The sequence below is a fragment of the Neopsephotus bourkii genome, unplaced genomic scaffold (assembly GCF_033783945.1).
Source record: "Neopsephotus bourkii isolate Nb327-2 ecotype Australia unplaced genomic scaffold, CSIRO-AGI_Nbou_v1 NB_1634, whole genome shotgun sequence".
Lineage (NCBI taxonomy): Eukaryota > Metazoa > Chordata > Aves > Psittaciformes > Psittacidae > Neopsephotus > Neopsephotus bourkii.
Genome location: NW_026902109.1, coordinates 9,986,936 through 10,000,000, shown reverse-complemented (window position 1 = coordinate 10,000,000; position 13,065 = coordinate 9,986,936). Strand labels below are relative to the sequence as shown.

The 13,065-nt window shown below is 40.6% G+C and overlaps 2 protein-coding genes across 7 annotated transcripts in view; one reads left to right on the top strand and one right to left on the bottom strand.

Annotated features, from left to right (window-relative positions):
• GPRIN2 (G protein regulated inducer of neurite outgrowth 2) overlaps positions 1 to 7,651 on the bottom strand; it is a 35,910-nt gene extending 28,259 nt beyond the window's left edge. For 2 of the 5 annotated variants that reach the window (XM_061373749.1, XM_061373752.1), the window contains exons 1-2: positions 3,257 to 4,486; positions 1,745 to 1,892 (exon numbers count right to left, since the gene is read on the bottom strand). The gene's annotated coding sequence lies outside the window, so the exon portion shown is untranslated. Of the gene's footprint in view, positions 1 to 1,744; positions 1,893 to 2,153; positions 2,216 to 3,256; positions 4,487 to 5,703; positions 5,820 to 7,456 lie in introns of those variants that run through there. The other 3 variants (XM_061373750.1, XR_009728495.1, XM_061373751.1) reach the window with 3 other exon arrangements.
• LOC133223226 (synaptotagmin-15-like) lies at positions 2,140 to 12,328 on the top strand. Of its 2 annotated transcripts, none has more exons than XM_061373755.1 (8): positions 2,140 to 2,266; positions 4,901 to 5,093; positions 5,762 to 5,904; positions 6,456 to 6,754; positions 7,550 to 7,720; positions 8,236 to 8,356; positions 9,735 to 9,914; positions 11,183 to 12,328. In XM_061373755.1, the coding sequence occupies exons 1-8, from the start codon at positions 2,260 to 2,262 to the stop codon at positions 11,317 to 11,319; spliced, it is 1,251 nt and encodes a 416-aa protein (XP_061229739.1). In that variant the 5' UTR covers positions 2,140 to 2,259; the 3' UTR covers positions 11,320 to 12,328. The 2 variants fall into 2 exon arrangements, with proteins under 2 accessions (XP_061229739.1, XP_061229738.1); XM_061373754.1 differs by having other exon boundaries at positions 5,717 to 5,904.
• The last annotated feature ends 737 nt before the right edge of the window (positions 12,329 to 13,065 follow it).

Below are 13,065 nucleotides of genomic sequence, written 5' to 3'. Positions count from 1 at the left end.
CAGCACTCTATAAATCCATCAGATGTTTAACGCAACGTTATCACTCCTCACATAGCCATAAAATTGTGCTCAAGTGAAAACACTGTAATAGAAAGCAGACAGTGGTTGGTCTTGCCGCACAACTCAAAACTTCCAGTTGTCTCAAACAGACATTATCCTTGCAAGTGCAAAACTACCGAGCAAAACATCTATATTGCAATACTGATACTAATTCAATGTAGAAATAAGGATAACAAAAGCGCTGATTATGCAATACTTACTTAATAGCTACCTATGTTAGAAGTACAAAAGTGAAACATACGTAGCTTTTTAGAGTCAAAATTAGCTCAATACTTTCTTACTTATGGAGAACTCAAAAATAAATAGAAAAATAATAGAAAATGTTAAACCATACCACAGCAGCATTTTAAATGAAATTAAAAGAATTCAAAGATTCCACAGAATTGGGGGATATTCCATTAGACTCCTACTAGTTTAATTCCTATGCATTTCTTTGGCTTTTAGATTAAATCACGCCATGTAAATGCACGCAACAGCTGTGAACAGAACAAGCATGTATAATACAAACGATTATGGAAGGTAAGGTGTATATTCTCATCATACTGGCTGAGAAAGAAGCAAGCATTAGCAGACAAGAAGTGAAGATGAATAATTCTGTTTCTGAACTGTATGCGAGTAATTTTGTGAAGATCTGTTTGGTTATATTTACTACACACACGAGATTGAAAACCTTTCCATTAATACAAACAAATAAGAAATGCTGTAATTGCAGCTAAGCAAACTTTCTGTGTTCCATTGTGCTTACGCATTTTGGCTTGAAGCAAGCGCCTGCTCATTTCTTGCTCACCTGAATTTCAAGAATTAAGCTACTACTACCAAAGTCGCTTTCTGAGCACAATCATAGCTTAAGAAAATATCTCGCATAGCTGGTTACAGTTGGAGGGACCTTAAAGCTCATTCAGTTCCAATCCCCTGCCACGGGCAGGGACACTTACTAGACCAGATTGTTCAAAGCCCCTGAACACTGCCGGGATGGGGCATCCAAAGCTCCTCTCAGCAGCCTGTTCCAGTGCCTCACCATCCTCATAGTAAAGTACTTCTTTCTAACGTCTCATCTGAATTTACCCTCTGTCAGGTTAAAGCCATTTCCTCTTGTCCTGTATGTTGCACAGGGTTTTTTAGGGCTGACAGAAGATTTACTCGGCACAGCGGCTACTTCTCTGCCTATTTGCACACCTCGCTCCCAGGCAGGACGGCTGATGAGCTGTCTGAAGCCCGGTGTGCCAGTCCCCGATCCCCAGCCCGTCAGTGCCCGCTGGCCCTGCACAAAGAGCCTAGGTAAGGCTGGAACTCAGTCCGAACGTGCCCCTCGCCCTTTCTGCTGGCCGGAACCAGAGACGCCTCGGCTCTAACTCCTGCTTCCAGCCCCGCCGTGTGCAGCCCGGGTGGCGGAGGGCCGGGGAGGGGCCGGGAAGGGGCCGGGCAGCCACCCGCGGGGCTGCCGGCAGCCCCAGACCGGCACGGGAGCGGGGAGCTGCCCGCCGAGGCCGAGGCCGTGACCGTGACCGTGCCGGGAGAGTGCCCCTGGGAGCGCGGCCGCAGGGAAGGGAGTGGGGTCCCCCGCACCCCTGCCCCCGCTGTCCCTTGCCCGCCTCAGGCAACAGGCAACCGGCTCCCGGCTGCCCAGCCCTGCGCCCGCCCCGCCAGCGCTTCGGCGAAGTCAGGGTAAGGAAAGGACTCAAACCTGCCTCTGAGCTCCACGGGCGGTAGCGCTGCTCGACCTTCTGCGGGAGCCGGAGGAGGAAAGGCAGCCTGCGAGCTGCGGCTCGGGTACGCGCCGCCGATCTGCGTTCCGTGCCCGGAGCACTGTGCTGTCGGAGGACAAGCCGGCTCTGCGAGACAGACACAGCAAGTGCCAAGAGCTTAACCCCACCCCAGACAATTTGGTTTTTACTGTACCTATACTGTAACCGCTAGTAAATCTGAGTATATGTGGATTAAAGCTTTTGATGGATAAGCGGCTGGTCACAACTCCCAAAGGCACGCTGCAAAGTTTAAGAAAAGCTTATTATCACTGGACATTAAGCAAAGCGTGACCCAACACCAAAGGTAATGGCTGTCACTATTTCTCTGTGCTAGGATAAACGTGGTACCTAGTAACAGAGGACACCTGGAGATTAAGTGATCCAACACGTCTCATCTGTCTCCAGCTGCCATGATCCTGGATCACAGAACAATACAATACATCAATTCCTCACAATGACAGGTACTTATTATAAAGATAAATATTTTTCTCTCTGCAGACTCAACTTATTTCAGTGGTTGATTTTGAGACTAGTACTGCGTCATGCCCTAAGCTACTGGTTCTGCTGCATATCTAAGCAGGTGAGATGAACTAGAAGTATGCCAAATTCTCCTGATCTCATTAAATCATAGGTAGCTTTGCTGAAATGAGTAAAACTTTACCTTGCATATACCACTGTGTAAAAATAAATATACAGAATTTGAGCCAATGGCAGGAGGTGGGTCATAAATAGCTAACAATTTCCAGTGGACAAATCCAATACATTAAACACATTTAATCGTGAGACTGGAAACTCATTCTCTTACTCCAAAAATCAATGCACAGCTGTTGTACCGTTTATTGCATTATAGTGCACCTCAGCTTACTGTCCTCAATGGGAAATGGCAACAAATCGAGGGGAGGGGGTGGGGGGGTGAAGCACAGGATTGCTGCTGAGAGCATTAAAGACTTCAGAATGGAAAGGAAAAGTTAAATAGGCTGTTGAGCTTGCTTGAAATGTTAACTTTTAAGATACTTATGTCAGACAGTAAAACCACCGGCCATACAAACATTTGTATTGTTGATAGTGCACCTGCACGAAGTGAACCATTAATTTCTATTATGTTCATGGGCATTAAACTAAAGCATTTTTTTCTGCATCTGGCCTTCTAAGCTGTAATAAAACAGCAATCTGACTGAAGACACACTCAAGCATGCCCTAAATAGTAAGAAACTAAGTAAGACTAAGAGGAACAAATGCACATTTTCCATGCTCAGGACTGCATCTGTTAATGCATTTCCTCATACTGTGCATTCTTATACAACTAAATGACCAGTAACAGTACAGACTTTTCTTTGCATTAATATTAACCCATACCAAATAGGTACTTGTTTCATGTTCCTCAGAACAAGTCTTGTACTGATACTGCTGTACCAATAGCCTGACTAAATGCTGAAGCCGATTCAGCCTACCTGCCAGCTGCAAGGACAGCAAAGTGCCTGTTGCTCAGGTATAGCCATGAGCAGGTGGTTGCTCCACGGTGCTGGGAGACATAAGTGATTGTATGACTCATGGGGAAGCAGCCAGCCAGTTCCTGCAGAAAGCAAAGGCAACACACCTGGAGCAGAGCTGCAAAAATTAAGTTGGCTCCTATGACTGCACCAAATGCAGGAAAATGAGATAGGATCACATAAAGGCCTTTCAGGCACTACGGCCAGGTTAATTTTCTAGAACAAGGTACTTACAGAAGTGTTCTGTAGCTGACGGACATTTCATATCGCTTATAGGAACATGGCAACCGTGAAAAAGATCAGTAGTACACATATTTGCAACTCACTTCCTATATATTTATAGCTCTAATCAATAAGCTAAACTGTAGAAAATTACTTTTGAATTCTTAATCAAGACTATTACTAGTGTTGACTGATTATTTTGTGCTTGTATTGATTTTACTTATACCATTATATAGAGGTGGCTAACTGCAAGGGATCTATCAAGCAGAGGCGGGTAAAAAGGATAAAGGAATAAAGCATAACCACAGTTAGCTCTACCTAAAAGCGGAGAAGAAAAAATCAGTAGCAACTGTGAGATAACAGCAGGTCACTTTGCTGCTTCAGTTTCAGGGGAGATCCTGAGAAATGGCAGTACATAAGAACCCAGCTGATGGTAAACTGCCTCACATGGCTGCAGTGAGTAGTAGTTCTGCAGTTTGGGCTCAGGCAGACGGATATTCTGGTAAGACCAGTTCTCAGTTGAGACCTAATCATGTCTCAGTGCACCAGTACTAGTTTAGTGGCAGGCCAAGACAGGCTAGATATAAAGTACAGTGCAGAAGCGGCTTTTCCAGACTTTTACTCTAGCATACTCAGCAAACATGAGAAAACAACAAACTGAACCCACTATCAATCATTTATTCTTGGTCTAGGGAGAGATTTTCACAACAGCATTCCTCATATTCATATTGAATACATTTATTAAGTTTTATTAGTGTGAAAAAAATCCCAAACCCCAAATTATACAAGATTTGGTTTTATCTGAAGTAATCAAGATCCAGGAAACTGTGTTTAATAGATACTTAAGTTTGATGTTACAGATCAGGAAACACATGCATCCTTAGAAAACAACACACAACTTTGCTTTGTTCCTTGTGCCAGGATCTAGTTTCAATTCAACATAGATTAATAGTTGGAAGAACAAACCAACAAAAATAACGGTACTTTTTTTGTTAGGTACTCCTGTGTTTTCTTTTTCTTCTGTTATAAAAGCTCTAGTGCTTCTGCCATAAGGTAAATGCTTATGCTAACGTAAAATAAGAGCCTAAACAGCTCTTCGGGTTTAGTCTCGTGTTGTGTCCCCCCCACATCTCTAGCCTTCTACACTGCAGCCATTGCCTGCGTATCGGAACAGTTTTTCATTTCTGTTGATGTCATACATCTTCAAGTGTTGCATCATGCTATAACCAAAGACAAATATGTGCACATGAACAGAATGTTTCACTTAAAAATCATTTTGGAATTTAAATAAAATAAATATTTCCATTTTAATATTCATGTCTATCCCCGAAACATATGTAACTTTGATCCTCCTATGCTTTATACACTTCTGTGTTTGAACAGAACAAGCAGTTGCTGTTGCTGGAGGTATAATAGGAGGGATCCTTTTATTTGTTCTCATTGGAATAACTGCATACCTGCTCTGGAAGAAATTTTGCTGGTTCCATTCTTATGAAAAGCTCACCGGTGCTGTCAAAACGACAAATGCAAACGCTGTTTTTCAGGATCAGTCTGAAATTCGGCTAAAAAGCACAAGGTATATATTTTTGTTTTTTAAAGCATACACTAATGGTAGTTTATTTAAACTTGTAAAATCTCAAATGAGGGGGTCATCTATATGTATTAATATTCATAAGTAAATGAGACCCCCTAAATTGTATAAAAACATCAGTCATGTTCTGTTTTGTTCCTGAAGGAAAACAGTACTTTCTTTATCTATGAATGCAATTATTATTTCTGATTTATGTAAGAGATAACAGATTCAAGTGTAACTGGTGCATGGATAGCTTTATCTGTTACCTAGACAGATTCATCTTATGTTCCAGTCTTTCCTGCTGGTCTCATAGTGAAGCACCTGAGAGCTAAACAATAGGACTTTGGTTCAGAAAGGAGACTCTCCTAGAAAGTTAGTTAGTGCAGAGCTTTGGGGCTCTAAAACAGGCAGCTGCAGTTAATTCATCTTTTCCTTTGAAAGATCAGTTCTAAAGAAGAATTAAAGGAAAAAGTGAGGGATCTGTCTGAAGAATTAAGATCAGATGGACCTTCAGGCATTATACAAATAAAATTATTTGCAAAACAATATCTTTTCTACCTGTGCATCCCCATAGTACTCTTACAAGATCCTGAAATAAGAACAGTAAACTTATTTTTGTTACCAAGTTTGGTTTCCAAGCAGAAGTCAGTAGCTGTTGTTGTCTTGAGCAGATCCAGAAGCGTTCCATTTATCATTCCACCAACACTGCATGAGCGAGACTGGATTAATCTCATGAACGAAGAACATGTTCAGGAAGACAGTGACCCCTACATGATTCCTTCGTCTGGGCCCCGGTCATCGTTTCATTCTTTGGGTATGGCATTGCAAAACCAGGACTCTTTTTAGTGGCACTCTTTTGAAGAGTAACTTTATTATTGTGAAACATGCTTCCTGGGTGCATACCAGACACCATTAGACAGTACAAGTCCTAAACACTGTACGCATAGATATCTTTTTATACATGTAGAAACTGGGCCAGAGTACAGCCATTCTGGCTACATCCCACAGCCACGTGCTGTGGGACCTTGTGCACATGACAGGCAAAGCAATCTCTCCTGTGTTTTGTAAAGGCATAACATGAGTAGCTCAGAAAGTGCCTGACTGTTGTCCCCAGAAACAGTAGTGACCAGCTGCGGACTGTGAAAAACTATCAAGGTAAGTCACATGAATAGGAAAAAGAATGTGTCACAGCCTACGATTACTCCTCCAAATCTGAGGGAAAAGGAATTAAAATACTAGGTTTATGGAAAATTTGACTGTTAATATAGAGATTAATGTGATTTCCCCAAATATAGCAGTGGCTATAAAAATGCCTACTATGGTCTTGAGAATAACCTGAATGTTCTTGGTTTTTATTTCTTGAAGCTGGAGCTTACGTTGTAGGGACCATTAACCCAGAGCTGTACAAATTTCCTGAAGACAAAAGCGAGACAGATTTTCCTGAAGGCAACATTGGCCGCCTCTGGTTCTCCATAGAATATGAGCAAGAGTCAGAAAGACTCCTTGTCTCCTTGATCAAAGTCAGAAAACTGCAGCCTCCTGCTGCTGATTCCTGTAGTCCATTTGTGAAAATCTACTTGCTGCCTGATGAAAGAAGCTACCTGCAGTCCAAAATGAAACGCAAAACCCTTAACCCGCAGTTTGATGAAAACTTTGTTTTTCAGGTACTTTTCCTTTTGATGAAGCAGATTTTTGTTTGCAAATATTGACTTGTGAAAGTATATGTTTTGTGAAAATTAAATTTCTACAAACTTCTACCAAGCTACCAGTCATTCCCACTGGAGAGAAGAGTTATTATTGGGGCTTCTGAAGCCTGTGGCTCCAGCAAAGATCTTGCTTGTTGTCTGCACCAAAGTTGAGGATTCCAGAACTTTCTTGGGAATGATGAGAGCTCCAGTCTGAACTACATCCGAGTAGTTCAGCTGAGCAGCTCTGAAAGTCCAGAACCAACCAATACTGAACTAATGCTTTCATGGCTTTTAGTTTCCTTGCTGTAGAAGTAGGCTAGAAACTAGAACTCATGAGCTATCTGGTATGCTATTTGTATAGCACTATAAAGCTAGGAGCTTGGCTTTCACTAAGAGGCTTTCACAGCAGGTGTCACAAGACAAAAGCTTTAAAACAAAACAGTTTGTGTTTCAGACCAACTGAAAAGTGAGAGTTTACAGCTTTCTAGACATTTGCATCTGGAAGAGAATGCACTGTATAACACTAGATCTCTAGGAATTAAAAAAAACACCAGTTAACTGCACATTTTTCAAGATAACTCATTCTGTGTTAGCTTGTATCCTTAGACTTAGCATAGCTAAAACTTTAGGGAAATTAAGAAAGTTGACTTCAAATAATCAAAGGAAACCTCCACCTACCTTTAACTCACTTTGAAAAATTCTTCCTCTGAAGTCATGCTAAAGTGTCAGATGTTTTATAATTATTAATATATTCTTCCTTTTCCCATACAGGTTTCCAGTAAAATGTTGTTCCATCGGACTCTGAAGTTTTTGGTTTATCATGTCGATAAACAGAAGAAACATCATCTCCTAGGCCAAGTTATCTTCCCACTGAAAAATGAACTATTAACCAATGACAACAAGCTAATCATATGGAGAGATCTGGAGAAAGAAAACTTGGAGGTATGTGATAGCAGGCTGCTTGGCACTGTGGAACTTTTGCCATCTTACAAGTACTAGAGAGGTACAGCTGAAGTACTTGATACAACATATATCTCCATCAAATGCAGAAGTATTTGATAAACATTTGGAATCAAGATTCCAACCTGCAGATCCATAGCTGTTGCACAGGGATTATCCAACTGCCCAGAAAGTCACACAAGCTAGGAAATAGTTACGAACACACATCTTGTTATTTGCTTCTGTTCTGAATTTGTGAGAGCAGAAAAAAGGCAGCAAAGGCACAGAAACAGGCATCACCTGGGAGAGATAGTAGGTCAGAGATTTCAGAAAGCTGATTAATTGGTTCTATCAAATGTCACAACAGAACAAAGCCATTACAATTTATTACTCGTGTGAATTGAGCCCTTAGTGTGGCAGAAACCACAAGTACAAAGGACAACTTCCCCCCTTCCCCATTTGTCTGTGTAAAGAGAAAGTTTGAGATATATTTGACAAGTGTTGTTCTGCTTCCAAAGCCTCCTTCAGAGTATGGTGATATCCAGTTCTCCCTCAGCTACAATGACTACCTAGGCCGTCTCACTGTAGTGGTTCTGAGGGCAAGGGGATTAAAGCTCCAGGAGGAGAGCCATGCTGTCAGTAAGTGCTATTTCCTCTCTGCTATCAGCTCCAGAATGCCTGTTTTAATTTGCTCCTTCCTCATCTGTCCACCCAGGCTTGCACTGAGTGACTCTGAAAAGAAAAAATAAACATATGGGTGATTTAATTTGTGTGGAAACAACCCATGCTTTATTACTGGGGTAATTACATTTTGATAGCTTGGTTCTGCTACGTTTTGATTTTGTTTCATAATAAGTGGTTTGTCTCATGTCATCAGAAGCATTTTTTTTCCTCCTGCTTTAATACAACAAGCAATTACCCTACTATACAGAAGGCAGCATTTCAGGGGATGCTGACTTCAACTGAGTTGCTTCAAGGCAAAAACCCAGAGGTAACAGTTGCAGGACAACCGCTTACACTGAACAGCTGTCCTGGGTAGAACTGAACTGGGAAAAAAAGAATACCCATTTTAGGACAGCCCGGCCATTGTCCAAAGGACCATAGCATGGACTAACAATTTTTCTCCCTTAACTGCAGTGGGCATTTTCCTGGTACACCATGCTCATGTGTCCCTGGCCTCAGAGTAACAAACACAGTAGCAGCACGGAATCTCTTACCGCTTCACTGGAAAAGAAGAAATCTTTAGCAATCAATTAAAATGAATTTTCTACATGCTTGTCACTAAATTTTGTAGAAGGGCAGAGAAGAATGGAAGATTTCAGGCTGCTTTAGATCTCATTGCCAGAGACCCACTGAATAAGACCACAATGCAATACAGGTCCCCTTCAGGAAGCAAAGCATTTTTTGTTGTTCCCACACTCATGTACCAATTTTCGTAGTGTTTCCTAGAAGAAAGAGCAGAGATCATTGATCTCTTCCTCATTTTCTTCCTCAAATTTTCTACCAAGCCCCTTACCACAGGGCTAGAAGTCATTAGTAAAACCTTTTGTCTAAGGTATCTTCTTTGACCAGGAGACTCTACCCCCCTGAAATTTATCCAATCCAATCACAGCCTGCAGCTCTGTGATGTGGCTCCTCCCTCACAGCCTCCCTGTATGGATCAAACAATCATGTGATCAAATATATGAAATTAACTACTGACCAAACAAACTAAGCCTTCAGAAAAGTCTCCATCAGATGAAGGGAAGGACTAGGAATATAAGAACAAGGATGCAGGGTAAAAACATGACTGCTCCTTTTAACAGCCCTTAAATTGGAAAATACACTGCAAAACTGGCCCCTAATTACTTTGCGTACTCCTGCTTAATGTTCTGCATTGCCGTGCTGCCATATATGTTTTGCAATCAGTCATGATCTAATTTTAAACTTAATATTGACACCTGAAAGCAAGAAATTTCTTAAGCCTTCACCCAGCTGCCTCTGATCTATGTTCCTCTTGAATATCTTTCTCTCCAAGGTGTGCATGTCAAAGTCTCGCTACAGAACCATAATAAATTCATCAAGAGTAAAAAGACAGCAGCTGTTCTGGGATCTCCCAATCCAGTGTATAATGAAACCTTCAGTTTCAAAACAGATCAGACAGAGCTGGATACAGCAAGCCTAAATCTATCTGTGCTCCAGAGTATCAAGGGTGAAAGTAAGCAATATAAATTATTACAGTTAAGATATCATAAATCTCTTAAATACTGCAGAGATACTTAAACCTGGGAGGAATTCCTTTTCAGCAATAATCATAAAGTGTACAAAACGTTTGGGGTATTTCACAGGATATTTCTTTAAAGAGCAGAACAAAACATCATTTGCAGTAAGCGTACGTGTCTCTTTCAAAGGCCAAAGATAAATTTAATGGAAGACAGGAATAAAATAACTGTAGGCTAGTCACTATTAGTAGAAGGTGCTGTACTTCTATTTCATTCTGGGATCCTATAAAAACAAGCTTTTGCAATCACGTTCTCTTTATGTGTATTTCCCAACCTTCAAAATTTTGAGGCTATTCACTGTTCCCAACCAAATTTGAAAGAAGAGGAATTTTAATTATCACAGGAGTTACTGCAGTAAGACAGATTACAAACATCCCCGTTCCCTGAAAGAAAACCAGATGCTTGAAGTTGCCTCTTACTATGTGAGAGAATGCATGAAGAAGTTCTGCTTAGAGAAATGAATCAAAATTTCGTATTTCCACTGTTCACAAGAAAACATCTTCCCTGCAGTGCAGATATGATCTTAATAGTGTAGCATTAATACCCTCATTTGGATTCATATACTTCTTAAAAATTCTTTTAGGTGAATTTTTGGGCAGGTTCTTTGGCTTTGAGGATTGACAAGAACTGGTCGTTCACCGTTTTCACTTGCAGACAGACCAACACTTTAGAAACATTCTCAAGTTCATGTAAAGGCAGGTTTTCATTATTTTTCTCCCTCCACAGCTGACAAGTTCAGGCATGAACTAACAATCTGCTCATTGGCAGAGGGTAGCCAGTGGCAACCCACATAATGCAACTCACAGCTGTCCCACTAAAACTATTCTTTCCCCAGCTAGAATATATGAATCCTGTTAAAGTTGCTGATGTCCAAAACAAACACTTCCACAGTACACCTAAGGTAGAGGGGCTGGGCAGATACAGATCTGTGTGCTTTAAACTGATTCTAGTTTAAAGTGCAGGCAGTAGGGTAGGCTTGAATTGGCTAAATACTCACTTACTGCAGTACCTTTTAATGCTGAATCTTGGCATGTAGAAACTACATAATCTGAAATCTGGAGTTAACTCCTTGACGAAAATTTTAGGTTAAAAAGAACTTTCAGAACATATATTAGAGAAATACAAGTTAATTTTATAATTCAGGTAAGGATTTTGAAGAAGCAACTACAGGTGTTAATCACAAACTGCTTTCTTTTTTTCCCAGAAACACATCTACTAGGACACGTAGTAGTTGGGCCTTTCATGTACACCCGTGGCAAAGAACTAGAACACTGGAATGAAATGATCAGCAAGCCCAAGGAGCTGGTTAAGCGATGGCATGCTCTTCGTCACAGCACATAACAGCATGGATAATAAAACCCCCAACTAACCTTAAAATGGAAAAGCTCTCACCAGTATCTTTCATAACCTAAGGGTACAAAATTCTTTGACCATTTTATATGCTGAAGTAGAAAAGAATAAAATAAGTAAATTCTTTCCTTGCCCAAATGCACACAGAAGACTTGGTCCTTAGTAGGCTGGAACTCTTATCTTTGCTCTCTCCAAAATATATTTCCAATTTAATTAATAGGTACCAGAGTAAACAAGTCAGACAAATATGATCTCACTGTATTAGTTATTTTGACTAATAAATTCTAATTCTTGGTCATGAGTTCCATGGCCATCATCTGTCATGTGGACGGATCTAAGAATGACCTAAGAATTTTTAATGATAGGAGGCCTAACTGCTCATTGCATTGCATCACCATGGACAGAGTAGCTTCACCAAAAGGGATGGAAGCCCAGTAAACATGCCAGAACACACAAAGCCCAAAAGCTGTTGACTGACTACTAAGTGTACAATTTATTTAAAATAGCAGTATTATATTTAAAACATCTCTTTGAATCTAATCTTTTGAATATGAGTGGTGGAAAGCACTGAGTGTTTCTTGATCAAAAACTTAGATTCACCTGCTCACACATTCCGCAGCACAGCGTATTTTTTGCAGTACTTCGGTTTTCATGTTTTCAGCTGACCCCAGTGTATGACACTTTGCGTTGACTCCAAGGGAGAAGCATGAAAGGAGTTCTGAAGTCACAAATAACTGGAGGCTTGGAGGAGTATAGGAGCGCCCTAAGAAAGTGACCTGACCTTATGTATTTCTCCCTAAACACATCTCTGCTGAAGACAGCACTGATTACAAGAACCTTGGGTTTGACCTAGTATGAGCACTCATACACTGAAAACCCAATTAGCTTAAGCCCCCAGAACATATGTCTGTTTTAGTGGTAGAATTTTCTTTGTTAACTAAATTAGTGCTCTGCAAAATAATTCAGAGCAATTATTTTAATAAAGTAAGACATTCTTCTATTCTTGATTATTCTCTGGGGACCTGAACTCTGTACCTTTCACGCAATGCAGTCATAAACCAGATAGTCTATTGCAGCAAAACATCTTGTACAGTTATGTTCCAAGGATGGTAATCTCTGCAGCTGAAATAAAGCCAACTTGCTTTCAAACAGGATACAATAGTAATTCAATATATTAAAAAAACTTGAGGCTTTTCTGGGGAGATGAGAACACTTTCAATTTTTATATTATTACCTAAAAGAAATATTATGAATGAGAATATACTTGAGAGGAATAATAAGGTAACAGACTCTGTTTCACCTGATCCCTCATTTGAAATGGTACATGGTACCTACAGTCTGTCTGGCGAACTGCACCACTGAATAAGATGAACTTAAGACTCACTATATTTAATCGCATTTTGCAGAATGCTCAGCTGTCATATGTGTCTTTCAAACGAGTAATGCCAGCAGCCCCAGCCCCAACGTGCCATTTTCTAATTTTCCTCCCACAAACCCACTGAAAACCCATCTAATAGGCTCAACCCCATCCACCTGTTCAATCTGGGAATGAAAACGACATACGAACTCTGTGATAACGCCATTACTATGATAAAGCATATTTACCAAATACGTTATGTCCCTCTATTATTTAAATCATACCAATAAACATTGGAGATCTTAAAAGTACACTGTTAAAAATCTTTCAGACAGGTTTACTAGCTTATGCAGGAGGACGTGTGTAATTGTACAGTGTTT